We start from the raw sequence: 26,453 nt of genomic DNA on the forward strand, positions 1-26,453 counted from the left end.
GTTGCAACAAAAAACTGATGATTGATGCTTCTCATCTCTCTCCGTTCCTGTCTGTCTGTCCCTATCTATCCCTCTCTCTGACTCTCTCTCTGTCTAAATTTTTTTAAAAAGAAAGAAACAGGAGGAAGATGGTATGTAATAAAGGAGTAAGATCCTGGGAAGGGAGGGGATGAGTTCAAGATGGTGTCTCAAGGAAGGAGAGCATTGAATCAGGGGAGGACCAACGGCCTTTCACTGAGACAGGAGGGATAAGATTTCAGCAGAAATGCTGGATGGTAGAAGCAGGTAACAAAGTTCTCATCTGATTGTCTTTTCCAGTGAAGAACCAGGAATGTACATCTGCTGAGAGCAAGGGTAACGGTGGTGGGGTAGGAAATTTGAGGACAAGGAGGAGTTTAGGAGAGTCACTGAAGAGAATGGGAGAACTGACAAGGGCCATGTAGGAAGATTTCTGAAAAATGATCTTACAAAGGGAACTGTGTCCTAGTAGGGAAATCTTGGAGGTTACAAGGTATCCTATCAGAAGGCACCACCCAAGTGCCAGAAACCTGAATCATTAGGAGGGCGGATGCTGGTAAGAATGAACAAGTAATAAGAATGCTAGCTAGAATTTCTGTTCAGTCCTCAAAGGTAAGGCTTCTGCCTTTTTTAATTTCATGAAGACAGGCACCATGTCTATTTGAGTCACTATTGGATCCCCAGCACCAAATACAGTGCCTGACACATAGTAGGTACTCAATAAACAGTGGGTGCTTGAAACAGAAAGATATAAAAATGTTTGCAAGTCCAGCCTCATGATGTAGATGCCCAACCACCACTTCTACATCTTTCAGGATATCTCTCCATTCTGTTCAGCTAAACATACTAGCCTTCCCAATATTTCAGACACCTGCCGCTTACTGTGCTGCCCAGAGCAGTACCTCTCTTTCCTAATATTTCCCCTTATTAAAATTCCTTGGATGTCTGACATTTGTGGTAATAGATGCAGTTCTCTTGTCTCCTCTCCATCTTCCCTGAAAATGAAACACTAGCAATGTTCTCTCCACGTTAAGAGGTATGCTTTCAGAACAGAGCCCCCCTACCGCTCCCCCTGATGCAGCCCTGTTATTAAAACATCAGGGATGCTGCCGTTCCAGCCTACAATGCCCCAGTTGTCCTCAACAAGCACTTGTTCTTTTTACCTGTGCCACTTGGCTGTGTTTCTCAGGGATGTTTTTCAGATGGGTAGACTGTACACAGACAATGGTTCTGTCTATGGAAGGAAAAATATTTTGATTTATACACTTGTTTCCTAAAACATTACTTAGAAGAAAATGTGTGGCAGTTCAAATTTTTTCCTTCTAAGAGGCATAAGCACGTATGAAGAAGCAAAGTACCTACTTCAAGCTCAAAGCCATTTTTCAGAGAAAACTTGTGTGCTCATCTAGCCACTAAAAAGCTTATTTTTAATGGAGTCGGTATGCAATATTTTATCTCATACCAGGGATAAGCAATATGACATCTACTTTCTATTTAGACTTTAAAAGGGAAATAAATAGTAATGGGATTTGTTTCTCATTACTGAATAGAATGGTAACGTCATATACTCATTTAATTCTGCACACAGGGGAAAAAAGCCAAGTGCCTGCCCTAATGAACTGTGGTTTAAGGCATGTGGATACTAAACGGTGTGACTAATATAAAATGATGGTGTTTCAAATGGATTTATTGAAAATGGGCAAATGAAAAGTTCAGAAATGGAATCTGGGAATGGATACTGAAATTAAGTCTTAGAAATATGCTGTAATGATTTCCCTCACCAGCACTCACCTTCCCAATAGATTCTTTTTTGTGTGTGAGAGAGACAGAGACAGAGAGAGGGACAGATAGACAGGAAGGGAGAGATACAAGAAGCATCAGTTATTTGTTGTGGCACCTTAGTTGTTCATTGATTGCTTTTTCATATGTGCCTTGACTGGGGGGGTATAGCAGAGTGAGTGACTCCTTGCTCAAGCCAGCGACCTTGGGCTTCAAGCCAGTGACCTTTAGGCTCAAGCCAGTGACCATGGGGTCACGGCTATGATCACACACTCAAGCCCACGACCCTTCACTCAGGCTGGTGAGCCTCCATTCAAGCTGGATGAGCCCGCGCTCAAGCCCATGACCTTGGGGTTTCGAACCTGGGTCCTCTACATCCCAGGCCAACACTCTATCCACTGCGCCACTGCCTGATCAGGCCTCTATAGATTCACTTGAGGCAAATTTATCATAGAAAACTCTAGTTTTCAAAGATATGGGGATGTGACATATAAAAGGCAACTCTAATAAAGAGGAGACTACACTCAGTATAGAAAGTAGCACAAAATGATGACAACGACTATGATGATGATGACGGGAGAGCAGCAGCAATATTAACACTTACTAGGCACTTTCTAGGTTTCAGGCATATGGCTTTTAAAGGGAGAAGGGGTGAGGGTTGTGATTCTTATGGCTGTGTTATGATTACCCACCAAAAAGTATACACAATTAACCTTGTGATCAAGTTCAGCATCAAAGACTCCCAATTCAGCCTAGTGCTTTAAGGGCACCACTGTTCCCTACTCTTCTCCAGTCCTCCTGACACTGTTCTCTGCACCATCTCCTTTCTTCTCAGTCCTTGGTTTGTAATTTCTACTAGGCATGGCCATTGACTGACCTCTCCAAGTTCCCAGGTAGTACCCCATGGTCTTCGGACTGCCATCTGGACCTCGGTTCACAGAGAAGGTGGATTTATTTCAGTAGCCATTAATGACAGTCTGGAGGAGGCAGGAAAGGGAAAACAGGTCAAATGGAACCAAGGAGGACAACAATACAGGGAATGAAAGAATGTTCTCTGGACAAGGACAAATAAGTGGCTTGCTTGCAAAGTATGGCACCACTGAAAGTCCATGGCTGAGAGGATTAAGGCACACCACAGACACTTCATAGTAGATAGGAGTTCCAATCTGGCCATAAAGCAGGATTCGGCAAACTTTTTCAGTCAAGAGCCAGACAGGGCCCTGGCCGGTTAGCTCAGTGGTAGAGTGTCAGCCTGGCGTGCAGAAGTCCCGGGTTTGATTCCCAGCCAGGGCACACAGGAGAAGCGCCCATCTGCTTCTCCACCCCTCCCCCTCTCCTTCCTCTCTGTCTCTCTCTTCCCCTCCCGCAGCCGAGGCTCCATTGGAGCAAAGATGGCCCGGGCGCTGAGGATGGCTCTGTGGCCTCTGCCTCAGGTGCTAGAATGCCTCTGGATGCAACAGAGCGACGCCCCGGATGGGCAGAGCATCGCCCCCCGGTGGGCATGCCGGGTGGATCCCGGTTGGGCGCATGCGGGAGTCTGTCTGACTGCCTCCCCGTTTCCAGCTTCGGAAAAATGCAAAAAAAAAAAAAAAAAAAAAAAAAAAAAGAGCCAGACAGTAAATAATTTTAGGTTTCGTAGGACTTATGGTTCCTGTCACAATATTCAACTTTGCCATTGTCATGTGAAAGCAACCATAGATGATCCATAAACAAGGGAGAGCGGCTATTCCAATAAAACTTTATTAGAAAATCAAGCAGCAAGACAGATATAACCTACAGGCCATAGTTTGTCAACCTCTGCCATAAATTAAATTTTACCTCCCTGAGGCATCTTTAGGTTTCTTTTGTGTGTGTGACAGAGACAGAGAGGGGCAGATAGGGACAGACAGACAGGAAGGAGAGAGATGAGAAGCATCAATTCCTTGTTGTGACATCTTAGTTGTTCATTGATTCCTTTTTCATATGTGCCTTGACTGGGGGCACAGCAGACCGAGTGACCTCTTGTTCAAGCCAGTGACCTTGGGCTCAAGCTGGTGAGCCTTGCTCAAACTAGATGAGCCAAAAAACCTCGGGGTTTTGAACCTAGGGTCACCACATCCCAGTTCAATGCTCTATCTACTGCACCACCGCCTGGTCAGGCATCTTTAGGTTTCTAAAGTCATATTTTTTTCCAAGGAGGTAGTAGTGTAGTGGTTGAGAAAATGCATTTTGCATCTGATAGGACTGAGTATGAACCTCAGCTCTGCTACGTTCTAGATGTGTGTCCTTGGGAGAATTACTTAATCTCTCTAAGACTCAATGTCTTCATCTGTCAAATGATAGTGCCTCCCCCCCCAGAGTGATTGTAAACAGTAAACAAAACAATAATGCATACTAATCACTTAGCAGAAGATCTGATCCCCAGCAACTGAGCAGGACATGAGGGCTTACCGAGGGTATAATAGGATGGAGAAGACAATAGAACCCCTCCGATTGGGGTGCAGCTGTTGTCATTTTGAATCCATTGAGCATGTGGGGGTAAGACTCGAGTGTTTGTAGAATTTTCTTCTGAGCTTCAAATTTCACCTGCAAAAGAATATAAACAATAAAACAAAAGACTTTTGCAATATCACCTCAAGGAATGAAAACAAATAGGGTAAGAGAAGACTGTCGCACAGACACTTGCCACATGTTTTTGGCAGAAAAGGAATCCGAAATGATAGACAAGCAACAGTCCTAAGAAGGTACTGGGGAAAGGTCAAGAGTGAGCTCTTACGTACGCTCATTGTTTTATCTGATCTTTCAGACTGAACACTCAAGCTATATGTCAGTGCTGCCCAGTAGAACTTGCTGTAGTAAAGGAAATCTTCTATTTTGGTGTTATATTCTATGTAATACAGCAGCCACTAGCCACAAGTAGCTATTGAGCACTTGAAATGTGGCTCATGTGACTGAGGAACTAAATTTTTAATTTTTTTTAGATTTATTCATTTTTAGAGAGAGAGAAGAGAGAGAAAGAGAGCGAGAGAGAGAAGGGTGGGGGGAGAAGCAGGAAGCATCAACTCCCATATGTGCCTTGACCGGTCAAGCTCAGGGCTTCGAATCGGTGATCTCAGCAATCCAGATCGACACTTGACCACTGTGCCACTACAGGTCAGACTAAATTTTTAATCTTAATTTTAATTGTACAGTCAACTCTGCTATAACATAACATAAGCCTTCCTACACCATACTATACAAAATCATGCAAAAGAAATCACCAGGATTGTGAGAAAAATAGGGTTGGGCACACATATTCCAAAACTTTATCAGTAATACACACAGAAAAGACAGGAAGCTAACAAAGAGAGTAGTATAGTTTCACATGTTAAGTAGTTCAAACTGGATAAATACTACAATAAGGGTGGCACTTTGCCCTGACCACGACCTGAAGTTTGCTTGTGGAAGATGGCTATCCACTCGTGAGTTATCATGAGGGTCATGTGAATGGGACAGAGATTTCTAACAGCAGCCATGAATGGGTGTGGCTCGTAACACACTCAGCGAATTGAGGGCAGCAGATGTCTGAGGTGTGTGTGTGTTTGTGTGTGTTCATTTTATGGATTCTCATGCAACTCAATTCAGAGGGGTTGTTTCCTTCCTTCAGCTGATATTTCCTACAGCTGAAATCATTCCTAAGCAAATACGACATATTATGTACAAATTATTTCATAATATATCAATCCATTGGAACAAATTTCCATTTTCAAAACAAGCATTATAGTATAATTCACTATATTTAAATTTAAATCACCACAGGTAGCTAAACTGTAAGAATAACAACAAAAAAAAAGCAAGGAAGAAAGGAAACAGCCATTTATATATGGCTCTAATGTTTGGAAGACATAACTGGGCCAAAGTCAAAATTTCAGAGTTCTTGGTATATTGAATTTAAGGACTCCTTGGGGTGTTTGGGCAGAGCTGTCCAGTCAAGATTCTTACAAATCTAACACCATTGACATGGTGGGACAGAGGACTGAAGACTTAAGCTGGGTACCAACATTAAGCTGTTCTTCATAGCTCAGCCTCCAGAGTGGCGACACAACATTGGCCAGCCTTGGATAAAATAATTCAAAGACTTAGTTCATTATATATATATGAACTAGGTACAGTAAGTCCCTAAGTCACAAATGTCCGACTTACATACAACTCATACTTAGGAACAGAGCACCATAAGGGCTATGGGTAATCACCTGCAGTTGGACATCAGTGAAAATGATATCATATTTACTTGACTCCCACGGCAAAGAACTAAGCAATGAAGACCTTATGGAACTAGAGCAGCAGGTGACAGCATTTAGGAAAGAAAACAGGGGCCTAGAAACTCTGAACCAAAGAAGTTTTCTACAAAAGAGTTAGCTGATGCTTTTTATCTCATTGAAGCAGGAATGGCAAAGTGAGAGGAGCAAGATTCTGACACAGAGAGGCTCAGCGAAGTTTCCTGTATAATTACCAAAGGCCTGAGATGCTACAGGGCCATGTATGATGAGAAAAAGAAAAGCTCTGTCCAAACCTCCCTTGATGCCTACCCTTCAGGAAACTGACTCCGGCAGCAGAATCGAACCCAGACCCTCTAACACAGTCCTGTCCCCTCCAACAAGTCCATCATCTTCTGCGCCACACAAGATTGTTTAAGGTTGTATATGAAAATGTTTAGGTATTTATATCCACAGAAAGGTAAAAAAATATGCTTAGGTATTTATATCCACAGAAAGGTAAAAAAACTATGTTAAGACAAACATCTGTCTAAATTGCATTTAATAAGTAAATGTGCCTGACCTGTGGTGGTGCAGTGGATAAAGCATCGACCTGGAAATGCTGAGGTCGCCAGTTCGAAACCCTGGGCTTGCCTGGTCAAGGCACATATGGGAGTTGATGCTTCCAGCTCCTCCCTCCCTTCTCTCTCTCTCTCTCTCTCCTCTCTCTCTCTCTCTCTCTCTCTCTCTGTCTCTCCCTCTCCTCTCTAAAAAATGAATAAATAAAAAATAAAAAAATTAATAAGTAAATGTACCTGTTCTGATTTACATAAAAATTCAACTAAAGAACAAATCTATAGAACCTAACCCTTTCATAACCCAGGGACTGCCTGTACCTACACTATGCATTAGTACTTCCCGCCACCATTTTCTCTGGCATTTTTCTTATTATTCAGAGGACCTAATTCTCATAGCCCCGGGAAGATAAAGTCTGGGATAAGAGCCCATTTTGGTGCTGTCTACTTAATAAAGCCGAACAGATGGACAACCCTAATATAAGAAAACTCCAGGTTTATAAGGAAGTAATTAGTCATATCACAAAAGGCTTAACTATTGTGATAGCCCACCTCTCTAATGTTTTTAAAATATCATTTGATTTAGACAGTACATTTGTTGCATGAAATAAGGTATGTGTGTTGATGGCTGCAATGGGCTATTCCTTTCTAGTCCATCCAGTCTCTCTCTGGGCATCTGGTTGTCTTGTCAGTCCACCTTCCTTGGACCATCTTAGTAAGGTCCCAGTTTAATATCTTAAAGGCAAGTAGAATATTTCCTGCAATTCCAAAGCATTTCCTACAACATTCCTCAGATGTCTTCAGGTTTGCCCTGGGTGTCCTAGCGAAGGTTCCCCTTTGAATCTCTGCCATCCCTATTAGTTACATCAGGAATGCAGACTTCCAGAACACCCAGAGATTCGGACTTGCTAAGGGGAAAGAACATCAACCTGGCTCTTACCTTTCCTGCCAGGAGCAATCTAGTGGCCCAAGATGGCTTGGTTTCTTCTGACTTTTCTGTCTGCTTTGCCACTTCCTTGTGATCACACGAGTGAAGTTTCCCTTACATGCTGAGCCCAGGAAGAGCTGTGACCAAACTGGAGGCTTTTTGGAACACCAGGGGAGCAGTCCAGGTTTGGGGAACAGACCCACTCTGGAGAGAACGCATCTCGGGTTGTGCATTGGGATACCTGCCAACCACAGAAACACTGAGATTCACTTGCATGAAAGGTGGACAGACAGAAGCTTGGAAGCAAAGGCACAACTCCCAGATCCTTTCATTCATTTATAAACCTTTCTAGAAGATCAGCACTTAGCACAGTGCCTGGCAGAGTCAACACTCAGTAAAACAGGCCTGCTGAGAAGAACTGAACTACTGAAGGCTAGGTACTGACTTAATTCCACCCCCCCCAAATAGGATAAGAAAAATATAGTCTTTGTCCTCCAGGAAGGAGTTCAACTCTCTGGATACACTTCTATGGCCAGTCCCTCTCCATATTCTACCCTCCCACCCAACAACCAACCAATCAACTAATATTTATAAAGTACCTACACTATGTAAGGCGCTGTGCAACATGAGGTTCTAAAGGGGTTATAAAGTTGACAATCTAATTGAGAAAAACAAATGTAGAACCAGGAAAAAATTATAACAACACCACAACCTGATCAGTCTGTGGCACAACGGATAGAGCATTGACCTGGGATGCTGAGGACCCAGGATTGAAACCCTGAGGTCTTGGCTTGAGAGCAGGTTCATGAGTTTGAGTGCAAAGTCACCAGCTTGAGCGTAAGATCATAGACATGACCCCAAGGTCACTGGCTTGAGCAAGGGGTCGCTGGAACATATGAGGAAGCAAATGAACAACTAAGGTGCCGCAACTATGAGTTGATGCTTTTCATCTCTCTCTCTTCTGTCTGTCTGTCCCTGTCTGTCTCTCTCTCTCTCACTAATAAACAAACAAACAAACATCACATTCTTGATTCCTGATAAGTACTCAGAACAGGCTTCCCAGAGCAGGTAGGCCTTGCACCAGGTCTTAAGGGACAGCAGAAAGGTGAATCAGATATTTAGAGGACTAGTGGCTTAGACTGATCTGGCTAAAATAGTAGTTCAGGGGTCCTCAAACTTTTTACACAGAGGGCCAGTTCACTAGCCCTCAGACCGTTGGAGGGCCGGATTATAAAAAAAAAACTATGAATAAATCCCTATGGACACTGCACATATCTTATTTTAAAGTAAAAAAACAAAACGGGAACAAATACAATATTTAAAATAAAGACCAAGTAAATTTAAATCAACAAACTGACCAGTATTTCAATAGGAACTAGGCTCCTCTCACTGACCACCAATGAAAGAGGTGCCCCTTATGAAGTGTGGCAGGGGCCAGATAGATGGCCTCAGGGGGCCGCATGTGGCCCACGGGCCATAGTTTGGGGACCCCTGTAGTAGTTCCTTTTAGTGAATAGAGGAAATAGACTGAAAAGCTATAACAAAGTAAGATCTGAAAAAAATTTAATGCTTGAATAAAATATAGACTTTATCGTGAAGGCAGTAATGAGTTGATGGAAGTTTTCTGTAGAGAAATAAAGATAAAACAGGGAGGTTATTAAAAAGCAAATTCATGTTTGAGGCATGAGTTTGAAATGGCAGTGAAACAACCAAATGGAAATGTCTAACAAGTAGAGAAACAGTACTACATGGCAGGAAAGAAATCAGGGCTAGAGATTTGATGAATTGCCAATAAGAAGTACAAGCTGTAATAATTGTTTTAAACAAACAGAGCTTTCAAGAGAATAGCAAAAGAGCAGTAACTAAACCTGGGAGAAAGGCAATAGTTGAAGAACAAGAAGGGATGCTGGTAACTCAGAACCGGGAGAGTATGAAGTTTGGAGGGCAAGGGAGATGCCTTTCGGGGAGGCACTGACACATCCAGCGAGTCTGAGGTGAAAGAAAGAAGAGAAATAGGACAATGGGAAGTGGCAGGACAAATGAGGTTTGAGATCTCAGGTGTGCAGACCCTAAAGCAGGGGTCGGGAACCTATGGCTAGCGAGCCAGATGTAGCTCTTTTGGTGGCTGCATCTGGCTCACAGACAAATCTTTAATAAAAATAATAATAACGTTAAAAATATAAAATATTCTCCTGTACTGCAATCCATTCATTTCCTACTGCTCATGTTCACGGTTGCAGGTGGCTGGAGCCAATCACAGCTGTCCTCCGGGACAACATCAAATTTTTATTGGATAATGCATAACGTACACTGGTCGTTGTATGGTTCTCACGGAATTACATTTTAAAATATGTGGCATTCATGGCTCTCTCAGCCAAAAAGGTTCCCGACTCCTGCCCTAAAGTCAGAGGCTTGAGCAATCTCCTGGTTCCTCTACTTACTAGCTAGGTGGCCTTTGACAGGTTAACAATCCCTCTGATCTTCCTCTTTTCATCTGTAAAATGGGGATAACAGTAACTATCTCAGTTAGTGGTTGTAAGAGTTAACTAAGGGATCATTAATAAAAAAAAGTACTTAGAAGATTAAATAAAAAATTTTTAAACTTCTGAGCAGTGTCCAGTACTAAAACTCAGTACATGTTCATTATAATCATTATGATGTTCAAAGACAACATGGGACTGAGTGGCAGTGGCAATACTGAAGGAGGTCACCAGGGGGAAGGAAGAGTGGGAGGAACTGAAGAAAAAGCTGGAAGGGTTAGAACAGGAGGAGACTTGGAAAGAGGAAAGAATCCCTCGTCCTCCAGCAGAACTCTGTGTTGTTGCCTAATTACCTTACGTTGCCTGATCATTCGTTGCTGTGGAACTCTTCTGAGCACCCAGAACATGAGAAGAGACGGGACCTGACCGGACACCTTGCTGATCTTCTGTGAAACTGCCTTTTTGCCCTTGCCTTCTACCTTGGATTTCATCCCAATGTAAGTCAGACCTTAATTCAGAATGATATCTATGTAAGATTCTTCCACACCTCCCTCTCTTACTAGTAAATCAGCATGTCATGGTCACCAGGTAACTTACGCTAACACAGGTGCTGTAATATTTAGCCCATGTACCATTTGTATGTTTACAAAGTACTAAAAAAAAAGTAATTGTTATAATATGAAAGCATTTGTGGGAGGATTTCAAATTTCTATCAGAATAAATTTAAACTGGCCCAGAGTTCAGGTGTCATTGATAGTGCCCTCCAGCCAACTCCTAGGAAGAAATACATCGTTAAGAACATGGACTTTGCCTGACCAGGCAGTGGCGCAGTGGATAGAGCGTCAGACTGGGATGTGGAGGACCCAGGTTCAAGACCCCGAGGTCGCCAGCTTGAGCACAGGCTCATCTGATTTGAGCAAAGCTCACCAGCTTAGACCCAAAGTTGCTGGTTTCAGCAAGGGGTTACTCAGTCTGCTGAAGGTCCGCAGTCAAGGCACATATGAGAAAGCAATCAATGAACAACTAAGGTGTTGCAATGAAAAACTGATGATTGATTCTTCTCATCTCTCTCCATTTCTGTCTATTCCTCTCTCTGACTCTCTGTCTCTGTAAAAAAAATAATAATAAAATAAAATAAAAAATAAAAATAAATAAAAAAAAAAGAACATGGACTTTGGCTCTAGCCAGCTGGCTCAGTGGTAGAGCATCAGCCCGGCGAATGGAAGTCCTGGGATCAATTCCCAGCCAGGGCACACAAGAGAAGTATCCATCTGCTTCTCCACCCTCCACCCTCTTCTTTCTCTCTTTCTCTCTTTTTTCCTCCCACAGCCAGGACTCCATGGGAGCAAAGTTGGCCCTGGAGCTGAGGACGGCTCCATGGCCTCTGCCTCAGGTGCTAGAATGGCTCCAGCCGCAACGGAGCAACATCCCAGATGGGCACAGCATCGCCCCCTGGTGGGCATGCTGGGTGAATCCCAGTATGGCACATGCAGGTGTTTGTCTCTCTGCTTCCCCTCACTTCTCGCTTCAGAAAAATACAAAAAAAAAAAAAAGGAACATGGACTTTGAAGCCGTGTTTGAAGCCCAGGTTGGCTTTTCACTAGCTCTACGACTTGGTGCAAGTTACTTAAGCACTTTGAATCTCAGTGTCATCATTTATAAAAATAGGACGGATAATACCTACCTCTCAGCATTGTGGTGTGAATGAAATATATAAAATGCTTAGGACTGTGCTTAACACAGAAACTGTTCAACACGTGTTGCTGCCCTTCCTCACACTCCGATGTGAAGTACGTCACTTGACTTCTTCGTGCCTCCCTACATCCAACATGCAGAACTGGAGAGATGAAATCATGTATGTGAGTGGTGTGAGGGAAAGTACAATGATGTGGGAAACTGAAAAAACGACACACACAAGAACCCTGTCCTCCCCTTCTGCATCAGTGCCTGCTGCAGCATGGTGAGCTTACGGCCTGACCTGGACCACCTGTTAATATTAGCAAACAGGTGTGACCTGTGAAGGAAATTTTCCCAGGGTGAGGCAAATGTACGTGTATAATATTTTTTTTAAAAAAGAAAAAACCACTTAAGGAAATGAGTGCAAAGGCAGGAGACAAAGAATAAAGAATGTTTTTTACTCTTCTCCGCACCAGAAGGCCCAGACTACGGGGGAGGAAGCGGTGCTGGTACAGGAAGGGCCCATCCTGCCAGCTGGCATGGAAACGTGAGTGAAGCCCTTGGCCCGTTTGGGGGTTGGCAAAGGAGGGACAGGAGAGCTGAGCAATTTGGAGACAGCTGTATTTAGACTTCTAGACTATTTTGTGAGTGTGTGTGTCCTCTCACTGGTGACTGCCACCATGAGATAGTGCTCTAATTGCCCTGTGCCTCAGCAGAAAGCCCCTTGTTGATCTAGGCTTCTTCCTCAGAATAATCAGATATTATATAAAATAGGATCCTACTATTTTAGGGTGCCAACCAGCCACCTCTCCCGCTAAAGAACCTTTCATCATATTTAGCAAATTCCACACTGAACTATATTTTTTCACAGAAAATACTATTTTTATATTTTTCCTGTTTTACATAAATACTTTGATTTTGTGTGTGTGTGTGACAGAGACAGAAAGAGACACAGAGAGAGGGACAGATAGGGATAGACAGAAAGGGTGAGAGATGAGAAGCATCAACCCTTCATTGCAGCTCCTTAGTTGTTTGTTGATTGCTTTCTCACATGTGCCTTGATGGGGGGGACTAGAGCAGAGCGAGTGACCCCTTGCTCAAGCCAGAGACCTTGCACTCAAGCCAGCGACCTTGACCTTTAATCCAGTGGCCTTTGGGCTCAAGCTAGCAACCATGGGGTCATGTTTATGATCCCATGCCCAAGCCAGGGACCCCACACTCAAGCTGGTGAGCCCATACTCAAGTTATATGAGCCCACGCTCAAGCCAGAGACCTCAGGGTTTCGAACCTAGGTCCTCCGCATCCCAGATACATACTCTATCCAGTGCGCCACCGCCAAGTCAGGCTGGATTTTTTCTTTAAAGTGTGTGATAACTGCTCTATTTCTGCCTCAGGAATTGATCTGAAAGGGACCCAGGGTCCAGAGATGCTGTATAGGAAGGTAGTGCTCTAGGTAGAGGCAGATTTAATGGCGGGTGCACTGGGTGTAGGCTCTGGACCCTGACTTCTGAAGGTCCCTCCGCAAAACACCAACTTTACACTCTTTTCTTACACCAAGTTTTGTTTCATATGTGCAATTTTAACATGACTAGTACATAATATGTTTTTATTTATTTAAAAATATGGTTAAGACTGTATCACATCCGTTTGTCTTCTCCACCCCACAAGGAAGAGTAGGACCTCCACATCGACTTAAATAGAAACAGATACTGACTGGAGGGAAGATGATGTGGTGAGACAGGGAGAACGCCATGTGAAGAGGCAGGCAGAGATCGGGGCGATGCTTCTATCAGCCAGGGAGCCCAAAGATGCCAGCAAACCACCAGCAGTCGTGGGGGAGCTTGAGAGCAGATTCTCCCTCACGGTCTCAGAAGGAGCCAACCCTACCTACACCTTGATGTGGGGCTTCCAGCAACCAGAGCTGGTAGAGCATAAGTTTCTGTTTTGCGAGCCACCTCCCCCAGCCTGCGGCCCTTTGTTATGGCAGCCCAAGTGGTCCAGTGCGCTACCTGAACAAAATCAGCGTTCGAAGGCCAGAAGGAAGAAGAGAATGGAGTGGCGGGAATGACTATGGGAGAACCTCAGATGTCTTCAGGGCCCCCAGGGTGGTTGTAGAGACTAGAGATTGTGTTTGTGTGTAGATGCTCATTGTCAAAGCTCATACTAGTTAATGTAAAGCCTAGAAGGCTGTGGTCCCCAGAGCTCAGCCCTGAATAGCACTGCAAAGACAGTCCAAAGAACCTGGGCTCTGAGGACTGCTCCATGGATTCCGCCTTAGGCGCTAAGAAGGGCTCAGTTGCTGAGCAGTAGAGCAACACCCCAGATGGGCATAGCATCGACCCCTGGTGGGCTTGCTGGGTGGATCCCAGTCAGGGTACATGTAGGAGTCTGTCTCTCTGCCTCCCCTCCTCTCATTGAATTTAAAAAAAAGTCCAAAGAGAGGCCCATCTTCTCCTGCTGCTTCTCACTTATTGAAGGAGCATCACCAAAACCCTCCCCTCTGTCTCCAGCAAGCCAAACTCCTGGGATCTGCTCACTCCCCTCCTTCCCTGGGAGATCTTTCTCTCCCTAGCTTAGCAAACTGTCCCAGCTGTGTTCCTGGGATGGCCACTCCCCCCAGGGCCCCTACCCTAGCACCTACTTGCCCACATCCTCTGACCTTCTGTCCATGCCCCTAGGTGCAGCTGGTCTCCCTTCTCCTGCTGTTCTCCTGTCAGAGCACCGGAGGGCGGGCACACAAAGCAGGCAGTGCGTGCTTCAGGAAGGAAGAGAAAAGGGCCTTGGAATGAGACAGAATTTTTCAAAAAGAATTCAGGCAATCAGTTCGATAGGGGCTTACTTTACATGGAAGAGTCTGAAATTTCAAGTTCTGAATAAACATTTTCACTGACAGTTTAAAAAAAATATGGTCGCCTGACCAGGCGGTGGCACACTGGATAGAGCATCGGACTGGGATGTGGAGGACCCAGGTTCGAGACCCTGAGGTCGCCAGCTTGAGCGCGGGCTCATCTGGCTTGAGCAGAAAGCTCACCAGGTTGGACCCAAGGTTGCTGGCTCAAGCAAGGGGTTACTCAGTCTGCTGAAGGCCTGTGGTCAAGGCACATATGAGAAAGCAATCAATGAACAACTAAGGTCTCTCAATGAAAAACTGATGATTGATGCTTCTCATCTCTCTTCGTTCCTGTCTGTCTGTCCCTGTCTATCCCTCTCTCTGACTCTCTCTCTGTCCCTGTAACCATATATATATGGTTAACATGTATTTTTATTTTCCCTGTCTGTCTTTTTTTTAAGGAGCCCAATATTTTCTCTTCACCCCGGGCCTCAACTGAACTTAAACTGCCTCTGGCTCTAGGGCTGGAATGGCTAACCTGCCTGAAATCCTCAAACTAGTTCAAATCAGAGACTATGTGGTAGGTAGATGTGAACAGGGTCAAGAATCTTCTTGAAGCAAAACTTTCATCCACAGGCAAAGTCCTGCTTACACTCTCTGTTCACCCTTCCTTCAGTTGGCCTAGCCCCAGACATGGTTTCTGGCTAAATCAGACAGACGGCTTTACAGCTTCGTCTTGATTGCAGCCCACGTGCAGTCAGGTCCTTCCTTTCCCTACCAGACCCTTTCACCCGCCCCTCCATCCCCCTCGCCTCTGGGCAAGTTCTGTCCACCGCGCGCCTGTTGGAAGGGCACAGTAGTAAAGGCTGCCACTGAACTTGGGCGGGCTGCAGGGCTGCGGGGCTGCGGGGCTGCGGGGCTGCGGGGCTGCGGGGCTGCGGGGCTGCGGGGCTGCGGGGCGGGGGATAGTCTGGAAGAACCGGGAGGGAGGGACTGTGGAGGACGTCTGAGCACAGGGGGACTTAAGGCTAGACACGACCCAGTGCAGCCAGCGCTGAATCGGGTGGCGTCCCCGTCCCTACCCTGTCTTCTCAATTCCCCGCCAGGCCGGCAATTGGGCGCAGCTGGCAGTTTTCAGGACAGTAAGAGTTAAATCGGGGTTTCTGGGCCGTCCTGGTAACCCCCTTACCTTCGTAACCAATGAACCCTCTTACAGACCTGGTTTACAGACAAACGAAAAACCAGCTAGTGCCCAGGATCGCAGCGGCCTGGAAGAGTCACTTCCTGGTGCACAGAGCTCAGCGCACACAGCCGGCCCGGGCGCGCGGGACCCCAGGCTTCGCGCAGTGGCCGGCGGCCCGACCCCCGCAGCTCGGCTCCCGAGCCTCTCTCTCCGCTCTCTAGGGGGCGCTTCTCCCCAGACCTCCTTCAAAAGCATTCCCGGCCCTATTGCCCCGCGGCTTCCGTCCCAAGTTCTCCACCCCTCCCTGTGACCCAGCCCACCGCCAGCTCTTCTCCCTGTCCCATTGGTGGATCTGGATAAGCCTTGATAATCGTAAAGCAGTGCTCAACACAACCGGACGGGCGGTTGCGCAGTGGATAGAGCTTCGACCTAGGACTCCAAGGACCCAGGTTGGAACCCGAATGTGCCGGCTTAAGCGCTGGCTCACCCGCTTGAGTGTGGGGGTCTCTGGCTTGAAGCCTAAGGTCGCTAGCTTGAGCAAGGGGTCACCCGCTTGGCTGTGACACGTCCCCCCCCCCCCCCCCGTCAAGGCGCTTATGAGAAGAAGGCACTCAAGTGCCACTTATGAGTTGATGCTTCTTCTCTCTCTCTCTCTCTCTCTCTCTCTCTCTTTCTAAAAAAGAAATTTCCACTACAGTGTGGATAGTGCTGAACCGTTCCTGGGAACCTGTGGTTTAACTCTTCTCAACAAAAGAATAGATTTCTAGCAGGCATCAGATCCACACTGGGTTGGAAGATTGAGAGATGAAAGAGGTTTTCTAAAATCGCAACCATTATTTTGGGCTTTTTCAGGCATTCCTTCCCCCTCTATTTTATATTGCATGCTAAAAGTATTATGTTATTATGACAAGGTAAACCTGGTTTCTTAAGTGGGTCCCAAACAAGGCTACTAAATACTAAAACCTCAGGGAAAGGAATTTTTTCTTCAACTATGAAATTCAGAAGTAGGCCAGAAACCACTAGTTCTTTTTATCAACTCCTGAACTACATTTCTGAGGGGTCACAGGCCCAGCAAAACGACTAAGAGAACATTGAAAGGTGCACGCATGTATGTGCTGTAAGAAATTGTTGCTTTAGTCCCTGGCTAGATATTCAATAGTTAGGTTGGTTAGAGCGCTGTACCGAAGCACAGAGACTGTTTGATCCCTGGTCAGGGCACATACAGGGACAGATTTATTGTATATTCCTCTCTCTTTCTCTCTCTCTCTCTCAATCTTCCAACCCAGTGTGGATCTGATGCCTGCTAGAAATCTATTCTTTTGTTGAGAAGAGTTAAACCACAGGTTCCCAGGAACGGTTCAGCACTATCAACACTGTAGTGGAAATTTCTTTTTTAGAAAGAGGGAGAGAGAGAGAGAGAGGAGAAGCATCAACTCGTAAGTGGCACTCTCTCTCTCTCTCTCTCTCTCCCTTCTTCTCTCTCTAAAATCAATTAAAAAATAAAAATCAATTGTTTCTTTAATGGAATAAAATTTACAGCACGTGAACCTACATTTAATTTCTATGCCTAATAGTAATTTGACTTAAATGGAAAGCACTTTATAGTCAATATTTCAGTTATTTATTCAGAGCCTAACATGCCTGTTATGTGCTAGGCAATGCATTAGCCCTAGTGAGTACAGCAGTAAATTAAACATAGAGCAGCAGTACCTCAAATAACAGCCAACATTAAGTCAGCTAGACCAAGGCTCAAAGCCCAGGACTGCCATTTATAATCTGTGTGAATTTGAGCAAGTTACTTAATTGCTCAGTACCTCAGTTTCCTCAACTGAAAAAATGTCAATAATAATTGCACCTACCTCAAAGGATTGTGAGAAAGATTAAATAATTTAATATGTGTAAAGTGCTTAGAACAGAATAAGCACACCCTCAAATAAATGTTGGCTATTATCATTCAAAAACAATTTTATATACTGTGTGTAAATGTACATATATACTATTTTTTAAAGGGGGGGGGTCCTTTGCTTCCCATTCTAAAGGTTTGAGTTGGTAAATGCTTCACTCAGATTGTGGCCTTCCTAACTGCTCTCATGGCTCGTAAGCAAAATTTGAGCCCAAAGTGTTGCTTTGGGTTTCTTAGCCTGCATCGCTCCATCCAGTGAGACAAGGCTAGAGAAAGCGACTTTGGTTCTCTTTTCCCTTTCTCTTCTTTTAGTTCCCACTCATGGGGATACCAGCTCTTCTCCTTTCTTTGCCTTTTCTGTCCATTTCTTCTCTTGCCCGTTTACTCCTTTACCTTTTCTCACTTTGGCTTCCTTTGTTGTGCCTAGCACAGAGCCAGGTGCCCAGTACGAGCTCAGTAAATATCTGATGAATTGAAGTGAACCCCAGCTTGTTTACTGAAAGGGAAAGAGTTTATCTTGACTCACCCCAGCCCCACCCGTTCTGAGGATGCAAGCCAACTTCTTTTTTTTGTTTGTTTGGTTTTTTTGTGGGGTTTTTTTTTGTATTTTTCTGAAGTGAGAAGCAGGGAGGCAGAGACAGACCCCTGCATGCACCTGACGGAGATCCACCCGGCATGCCCACCAGGGGGCAATGCTCTGCCCATCTGGGGCGTTGCTCCATTGCAACTGGAACCATTCTAGCGTCTGAGGCAGAGGCCATGGAGCCATCCTCAGGGCCAACTTTGCTACAATGGAACGTTGGTTGCGGGAGGGGAAGAGAGAGACAGAAAGGAAGGAGAAGGGAAAGAAGATGGGCGCTTGTCCTGTGTGCCCTGACCAGGAACCGAACCTGGGACTTCCACACACCAGGCCAATGCTCTACCGCTGAGCCAACCAGCCAGGGCCACAAGCCAACTTCTTTAAAGCAGGTCTGTCATTGGAGAAGGCAGACCCTGAGGGGACAAGAGGGAAAAGAGATTAAGGAAGCTATAATGTAATCATTTCACCATTAACCCTTTTATATTTATTTAATCTGATAAAGCAGGTCCTCCTAGAAGAGGGAAATCATTACATTACATTTGTGAGAGGGGAAAGAAATACCCCATATTATAAAAAAGGTTAGATTTTTTCATCCAGAAAGTTAATAAATGGACATGTCTTAGGTTATAAGCAATATTGTTGAATTAAATAAGAATGAAATCAAGATAACGTTTGCTTAACTTTGTTATCAGCAAATCAAATCACAATAAAGTGAAATCTCTAGAAATTTGTCAAACACTCTCATTTTGGTTCAAGTAAAACATCTCTGAGAGGCTACAGCATCAACTCTCAGAAATAACATGTTTTAAAATCACTTGGCAGTTAGGGCTGGTTTGGTTCCCTTAACCATATTCTTCAGATGTGATTTCCGTTTATCTAGGGCTGTGTTTGAGGCTGTAAGGGATAGACACCGATCATGCCCTGGAGACTGTGTGACCTGGTGGAAAGGTAAGACACATACAGTGAAGATATAAAACAATGAAATGAGCTTTGGTAATTCTAGGAAAGCAGCATCTTCTTGGTAGTCAGGGAAGGAAGAGAATGTGAGAAGTGAGTTAAACGCATGACATTTGGATAACCTGAAAGGAAGTCAGGGCCAAAGCATGGAAACAGAAATGAGCAATATGTGTCTAATGCCCATGAGGAGGCAGCCCTGGCTATATGGAAGAATGGGCCCCGAATCACTGGAGATCCAGCTGATCATCTCAACAGATCCAGAGAGATAGTGGAGGTCCTCAAGTTCTGGGATGAGGGGTCTGATCTAGTTCCCTTAACAATGAGCAGCTAATGAAGAGGTGTTCATGAGATGTTTCTGGGAGAGAACTCTAAGAGATCTGTATAGGGTGGATTTTACTTTTTCATTTTTCCGAAGCTGGAAATGTGGAGGCAGTCAGACTCCTGCATGCGCCCGACCGAGATCCACTCGGCATGCCCACCAGGGGGCGATGCTCTGCCCCTCTGGGGCTTCGCTCTGTTGCATCCAGAGCCACTCTAGTGCCTGAGGCAGAGGCCACAGAGCCATCCTGAGCGCCCGGGCCATCTTTGCTCCAATGGAGCCTTGGCTGCGGGAGGGGAAGAGAGAGACAGAGAGGAAGGAGAGGGGGAGGGGTGGAGAAGCAGATGGGTGCTTCTGTGTGCCCTGGCCAGGAATCGAACCTGGGACTCCTGCACGCCAGGCCGATGCTCTACTGCTGAGCCAACCAGCCAGGGCTGTATAGGGTGGATTTTAAGATGCAGTGACCTGGAAGCTGAGGGAGACTGCTGCGGTCATCTAGATGTGGAGTGCTAACTCTCTGTACGAAGGCATTCTGCGAAAATTTCTCAAAATGTGGATGGTGGCCCATCTGCAGTGTAATTTGGCTGGGTAATTGTAACAAGTGAGGGTTCCTAAGCCCTACCTCACACCAACAGAATCCAAATCTTAGGAATGTCTGGGTTTGCAACAAGCTCTCCAGTTGACACCCATTCAAATTTCAGCCTTACTACCATGCATCAACTGAATTAGTTGAAGGTAAAAAAAAAAAAAATCAGAAATGCCCTAAAGTAAAATATAGATGATTATGCTGAAATGTGGACAGAAAGACAGAAGATAATTTTCTAAACCAAGAATCAGTTTAAAAGAATTAAAAACCTGTCACATAGGTACATTTTACTACATAAACCTTAAGAACTTTTATATGACAAAAATGTAATTAAAAAATTAAATCACCCTGGCAGGTTGGTTCAATGGTGAGCAACAGCCTGGTGTGTGGATGTCCCAGGTTCAATTTCTGGTTAGGGCACACAGGAGAAGTGACCATCTGCTTTTCCACCCCTCCCCCTCTCCCTTCTCTCTCTTACCCTCTCTTCCCCTCCTGGAGCAAGTTGGCCCTGGGGACTGAGGCTGGCTCCATGGCCTCTGACTCAGGCACTAAGAAGAGCTCCATTGCTGATCAACAGAGCAATGCCCCCTAGTAGGCATGCTGGGTAGATCCAAGTCGGGGTGCATGTGGCAGTCTGTCTCTGCCTCCTGTTCTTTCACTGAATTTAAAAAAAAAGTGAAATCATAAACAACAACAAATATATACAAGTATGGCAAAAGGTCATTCATTATCTTTACTGTATAAAGAGCTTATTTAAACTGATATGAAGAATACACCTCAATAAAGACCTTGGCAAAGGCATCTAGAGATAATTCTCAGGAAAAGAAATACAGAGGAAGGGTGGTTGCCAGATGCCTGACCAGATGGTGGCATCAGATAGAGCATCGGCCTGGGACACTGAGGACCCAAATTAGAAACCCAAAGGTTGCTGGCTTGAGTGTGGACTCACCAGCTTGAGTACAGGGTTGCTGGACTGAGTGTGGGATCATAGACATGACCCCATGGCCTCTGGCTTGAAGCCCAAGGTCACTGGCTTGAACAAGGGGTCACTGGCTAGGCTGGAGCCCACAAGGCACATATGACAAAGCAGTCAATGAACAACTAAAAGTGCCACAACCACAAGTTGATGCTTCTCATCACTCTCCCTTCTCACCTCTCTCCCTTCTTGTCTATCTGTCCCTGTCTGTCTGTCTCTCTTTCTCTCACCAAAAAAAAGAAAAAAGTAGTTGCCAGGGGACTGAGGGTAGAAATAAGGAGACAGTGGTAAGAGAGTGCGAACTTTCAGCTCTAAGATGAGTAAGGTCTGAGGATCTAATATAAAATCTAGTGATAATAGGTGATAACACTGCATTGTATAACTGAAATTTGCTAAGAAAGTAGAACTTAAATATTCTCACTAAAAATAAATATGTGAAGTGATGGATGTGTTAATTAACTAGATGGGGGAATCCTTTCACAATATACATATTTGTCAAATCACTGTGATGTACAATTTAAATATATTATAATTTTATGTTAATTATATCTCAATAAAGCTGAAAAAATCAGATAAAGTAGGTGTGCCTTTCTTGGGGAACACCCACTCAAGTCTCCTTTTTGAGTGATTTTCTTTTCTCCTAAACTCTAAGGTTCCCCACCGGACTTGCAACCAGGGGAGCAGTGGGCAGCGGCAGCCTGTCCTGGGCTAACCCCCTCACGGGCCCCCAGGGCCCCCTTCTCTCTGACTTCCCAGTGAGTGACAGCAGCCCCACCTTGGCTCACTTTTCCTATAACGTCTCTAGAGGCCAAAGCAGAGCCGCTAGGCCCCCTCCTGTCACTTCTAGCCTAAGCCCTTCTTTTGTTTCACTGTCCCCAGCTTTAATACATTCACTCTCAAAATAAATATAAATTAAAAAGCAAGAAGGAAGGAGGGAGGGAGGGAGGGAAGGAAGGAGGACGAAAGGAGAGAGAGAGAAAGAAAAAAAGGAAAGGAGGGAGGGAGGGAGGGAGGGAGGGAGGGAGGGAGGAAGGAAGGAAGGAAGGAAGGAAGGAAGGAAGGAAGGAAGGAAGGAAAAGGTATAATAGTGCTTTGTTCTACCTTACTGTTAAGGAGAGAATATGCAAATGATATCAAGTAGATAATATTATTTTACCTATCAAACTAGTGAAGATTTTAAAAAAGCACTAATATTCCTCAAAGTATTGATATATGGACAGTGAGACAGACAGTCTCACACATAGCTGGCGGGATTGCAAATTGATATAGCCTTCCTGGAAAGCAATTAGAATGAAGCACCTTTAAAAATTTCATATTATTTGTCCCAGAAATTCCAACTAGGAATCTATTCTAAGAAAGTAGAGATGTGGACAAAGATATATGCCCAAAGGTTTTGACGGTTGAAAATAAAAAGCATCTTCAAGGTCAAACATTAAAAAAATGGGGACTGGTTACATAAAATAGGGTCTATCCATAGACTATTACAAAACCACTAAAAATTACATTCATGGTATAGTGTTAGAAGTCATGGTGTCATTGCCTTTATGATGTTGGGGGTGGCTAGCAGAGGGCATTAGGGGGCTTCAGAGAGCTGATAAAATTTGATTTCTTCATCTGGGTGCTGGTTATAGAGGTGTGTTCACTTTGAGAAAATTTATTGAGTTATACTCTTTGGATATGTAAGCCTTTCTGTATGTAGGTTACATTTCAATAAAAATTTAACTTAAGCCTGACCCGTGGTGGCACAGTGAATAGAGCATCAACATGGGACGCTGAGGACCCAGATTTGAAACCCCAAGATTGCCGGCTTGAACGTGGGCTCATCAGCTTGAGTGCAGGTTGACTTGAGCGTGAGATAATAGGCATGGCCCCATGGTCACTGACCTGAGCCCAAAGGTCACTAGCTTGAGCAAGGGGTCACTGGCTTGACTGGAGCCTCTCAGTCAAGGCACACATGAGAAGCAATCAATGAACAACTATAAAGTACTGCAACTACGAGTTAATATTTCTCATCTTTCTCCCTTCCTGTCTCTCTTCCTCTCTCTCCTTGAAAAATATAGCTTAAAATCGTGTCTTTGAAAGTTTGTAAAAATATAAATTAGTTTTAACAACATGACAGTATGTGAAGACAGCAACCTTATATGAAAAAATAAAGAATTGTGCATTCAGTATGATCTGAAATTTGTATGTTAAAAACGCCTTAAAAGGCAGTATGCCAACTGTTTAGTCTATATTCTGTTTACTCTCGATAGTGAGCTTGGAGTGAGTCATTTGTTGCTTCTTTTCCATTTCTATGCTTTCTAATTTGTCTACAATGAACAGGCATTACACTGATAATAAGAACAAAGTAGCCTGACCAGGTGGTGACGCAGTGGATAGAGCATTGGACTGAGATGCAGTGGACCCAGGTTCAAAACCCTGAGGTTTCTGGCTTAAGCGTGGGCTCACCAGCTTGAGCGGGGGGGGGGGTGTCACTGACTTGAGCATGGGATCATAGACATGACCCCATGGTCGCTGGCTTGAGCCCAAAGTCACTGGCTTGAGCCCAAAGGTTGCTGGCTTGAGCAAGGGGTCACTACCCCCCCCCCCGGCAAGGCACATATGAGAAAGCAATCATTGAACAACTAAGGTGCTGCAATGAGGAATTAATGCTTCTCATCTCTCTCCCTTTCTGTCTGTCCCTATCTGTCCCTCTCTCTGACTCTCTCTCTCTGTCTCTTTCAAAAAACAAACAAACAAAAAACAAAGTAAAATGTCAGGAAAAAATGTGAATTGATAAAACTTGGTGAAAGCCCCATAGTCCAGACTATGCAACTGAGAACTAGATTTTATCATTTCCCATGGAAATGATTTAGAGTCTTAGGAACTAATTTACTGTAAGAGGATTTATAGGGAGACTGGCTTATAAGCCAAATACCAGTGAAGAATACAGTTCCTAGTGACTGAAACATTTTCCTCTCTTATCTGAGGTTATACCTTCCAGCTATTAACGTACCTGAGATAGCCAACTAGCAATCAGAAGGTCACTTGAAATATGAACATATGGAGCGCAATGGTTTTGAGGGCTCTTCGACTGTGTTATTTGTAACACATCTATCAGACCAGTGTTCCTGTTACTTGAACAGTACTGGATAAACATTGACTCTCCCATGTTCTTTTTTTCCACCATTTCTAACTAGTTACCAGAATCTTCTGTCATTACAATATCACCTGCCTCCTATGCTCATTACATGTTACAGTTGCCAAGGTAACAGCTCATCTAACATGAATTATATTCTAGGTTGGTAGCTCCCAGGTGAGATACTGGAAAGCATCTTAATTTCATCTGCAGCATATATACAAATTATATTTACAAGAAGTCACTTCGCGGAAGAGTTACAGAGGGCTCGTTTCACCCACTGTGAGCTTTAAAAAATTTTTTTCAATTAAAGCATCTATCATTTTCTGATTTATGTGTCTAATATTTTCTAAACTGTATCTCTTAGGTTTGGAGATGCATATTACTTTTGGGGCCCTTCAGGTCATGATAAACATCAAGAATTTGGACAATAGTACTTAGGAGAATGGCACGGGCACTTAAAAATAGGAAAGTCAGAAAGGAGGTCTTCCTGGAAGGGGAGATGATAGTGGAACCTGGAGTGAAAGTCCAGTGGGCATGTGGAAAATGAGTTAACATATTGTACGTAGGAGAAATTACCCTGAAAACTATAACCAAACTACCTATCTACCTTTACGTTCTGATTTCTAGGGTAACAGATATTTACTTCCTCAGGTTTACATGGCTGGTGCTGATGTTCATTTTCTCACTTAATAAGGTCCTTAACCTTTCCTATTTATAGTGTTAAAATTTGCAATCAATGTCAATAGCATTCCAACAGTGGCTGCTCATCCGTCAGAGCTAGATGTAGAGAAATAACAGGGGGAAAACGATCCCATTTCCTGCTCTGCACAGCAGTGCCATCAATACAGGAACTTTGGCTTCGTGCCTAGACTCAGCATTAAGGGTACCACTTCTACCAAGAGGCTGTAATTTCAGTCCTCTCCAAGTCACCATCCTCAACCGCTCCTCTCTACTTTCTTTCCTGATGCTACACACTTGTATTTTTTAAGAGCCATTATTACTTTGAATGGATGATAGAACTAGATTGCTTTTAGGGTGCCCTCCCCTTAATGTTCAACAATTATGTGAATGAAGAAACTGGTAGATGAAATACTTTCTGCCCCATACCCAATGGGTTGTTTAAGACACTATTTGGTTTCTGACTTTATAATTAGTCTCTTTTCCAAAGGAATTCAATGACATTGGAAATGAAAGTTACTATTCAGAATAGCCCGTATATTAATAATATAGATTCAACCTGTATTGAATCCTTACTCTGTGCCTTGGACTGTGCTCATCAGTGCTCTATGTGCATTATCCCATGTAAGTACCTATTTTACAAATGAGAAAATTGGTAGCCGTATTTTACAGATGAGGTAACTGAGACTTAGAGAGGGATCAGTAGCTTGTTCGAGGTCACATAGTAAGTGGTGGAACCAGAACTTGAATCCAGCTGTCTGATGCCTGCCTGCATCTCTATTTTTATTCTTTGAATTTTTAAACAGAAGTTCTCAAATTTTAGTGTGCAGCAAAGTTCCAGAGGGCTTGTTAAAATAGATTATTGGGTCCCATCCCCAGAGTTTCTGATTCAATGGGTCTAGGGTAGGGCCTAAAATGTGCATTTCTAATGTGTTCCCAGGTGATGCTGATGTTGCTGGAATAGAGGACATTCACTCTGTACTCCATAGCCTCCAGTCAAGGGAAAAGAGGCTACAGTTACAATGAAGGACAGTGGGCTTGCTCTCTCCTCATGGCTCAGTGCTCAGGGATCATGGGGAAGTTCTGATGTGCAGGTTTCAGTCGCTGCCTTCGCCTCCCCAGGAAGACCTGACAACTGGCTAGAGACTCCGCTGTGGGAGAGAACACAGCACATAGACGGTGCTCACAGAACATAATATATCTAGAAAGAGCTGGACATATCTGGGTTAGGTTCGGATTCCAACTTAGTCCTGACAGCTACAAAAAGCTGATGCATGTATCGTATGTTCTTGGTTTTCTTTTGGAAGCAGCTCAGAGTTTAAGTTGAAGAGCAGTATTCGCTGAGTCGCTACTTGTCAGTTGGGGTTATGATATAACTGACACATTCAGTCTGATGCCATGTAGGGTCTCGATTAACACTACTTGTGAAGCTGAGGAAAGGGCCATTACTGTGCAAACTCTTCTCAGAGCTTGCTATTCACACCTACCTTTAAAAGAACATGTGTTGCCTTCAGTAGACAGAGAGGCATAAGTTGAATTTAACACTCATCCCGCCGTAACCTTGTTTCTCTTTTCACTTTACACTCATTTCCCACCATGTGCCTAGTATTTCCGTGAACTACAGCTGAGGTCACTGAATTTTGAGGCAA

The 26,453-nt window shown here is 44.3% G+C and overlaps 2 protein-coding genes across 4 annotated transcripts in view; one reads left to right on the forward strand and one right to left on the reverse strand.

Annotated features, from left to right (window-relative positions):
• TRMT2B (tRNA methyltransferase 2 homolog B) overlaps positions 1–15,939 on the reverse strand; it is a 32,747-nt gene extending 16,808 nt beyond the window's left edge. Inside the window, 6 exon segments of the mRNA XM_066250464.1 lie at positions 1,182–1,252; positions 2,675–2,774; positions 4,228–4,362; positions 5,817–5,871; positions 7,527–7,755; positions 15,720–15,939. Of these exon segments, the coding sequence (XP_066106561.1) occupies positions 1,182–1,252; positions 2,675–2,774; positions 4,228–4,362; positions 5,817–5,871; positions 7,527–7,755; positions 15,720–15,939 (810 nt within the window).
• A 99-nt stretch (positions 15,940–16,038) lies between these two features.
• TMEM35A (transmembrane protein 35A) overlaps positions 16,039–26,453 on the forward strand; it is a 31,122-nt gene continuing 20,707 nt past the window's right edge. The window contains exons 1-2 of one of the 3 annotated variants that reach the window (XM_066250074.1): positions 16,039–16,133; positions 19,048–19,115. In XM_066250074.1, coding sequence (XP_066106171.1) covers positions 19,084–19,115 — 32 coding nt within the window. In that variant the 5' untranslated portion in view covers positions 16,039–16,133; positions 19,048–19,083. The remainder of the gene's footprint in view (positions 16,134–19,047; positions 19,116–26,453) is intronic. The other 2 variants (XM_066250075.1, XM_066250076.1) reach the window with 2 other exon arrangements.

This window comes from Saccopteryx bilineata, chromosome X (genome assembly GCF_036850765.1).
Source record: "Saccopteryx bilineata isolate mSacBil1 chromosome X, mSacBil1_pri_phased_curated, whole genome shotgun sequence".
NCBI lineage: Eukaryota > Metazoa > Chordata > Mammalia > Chiroptera > Emballonuridae > Saccopteryx > Saccopteryx bilineata.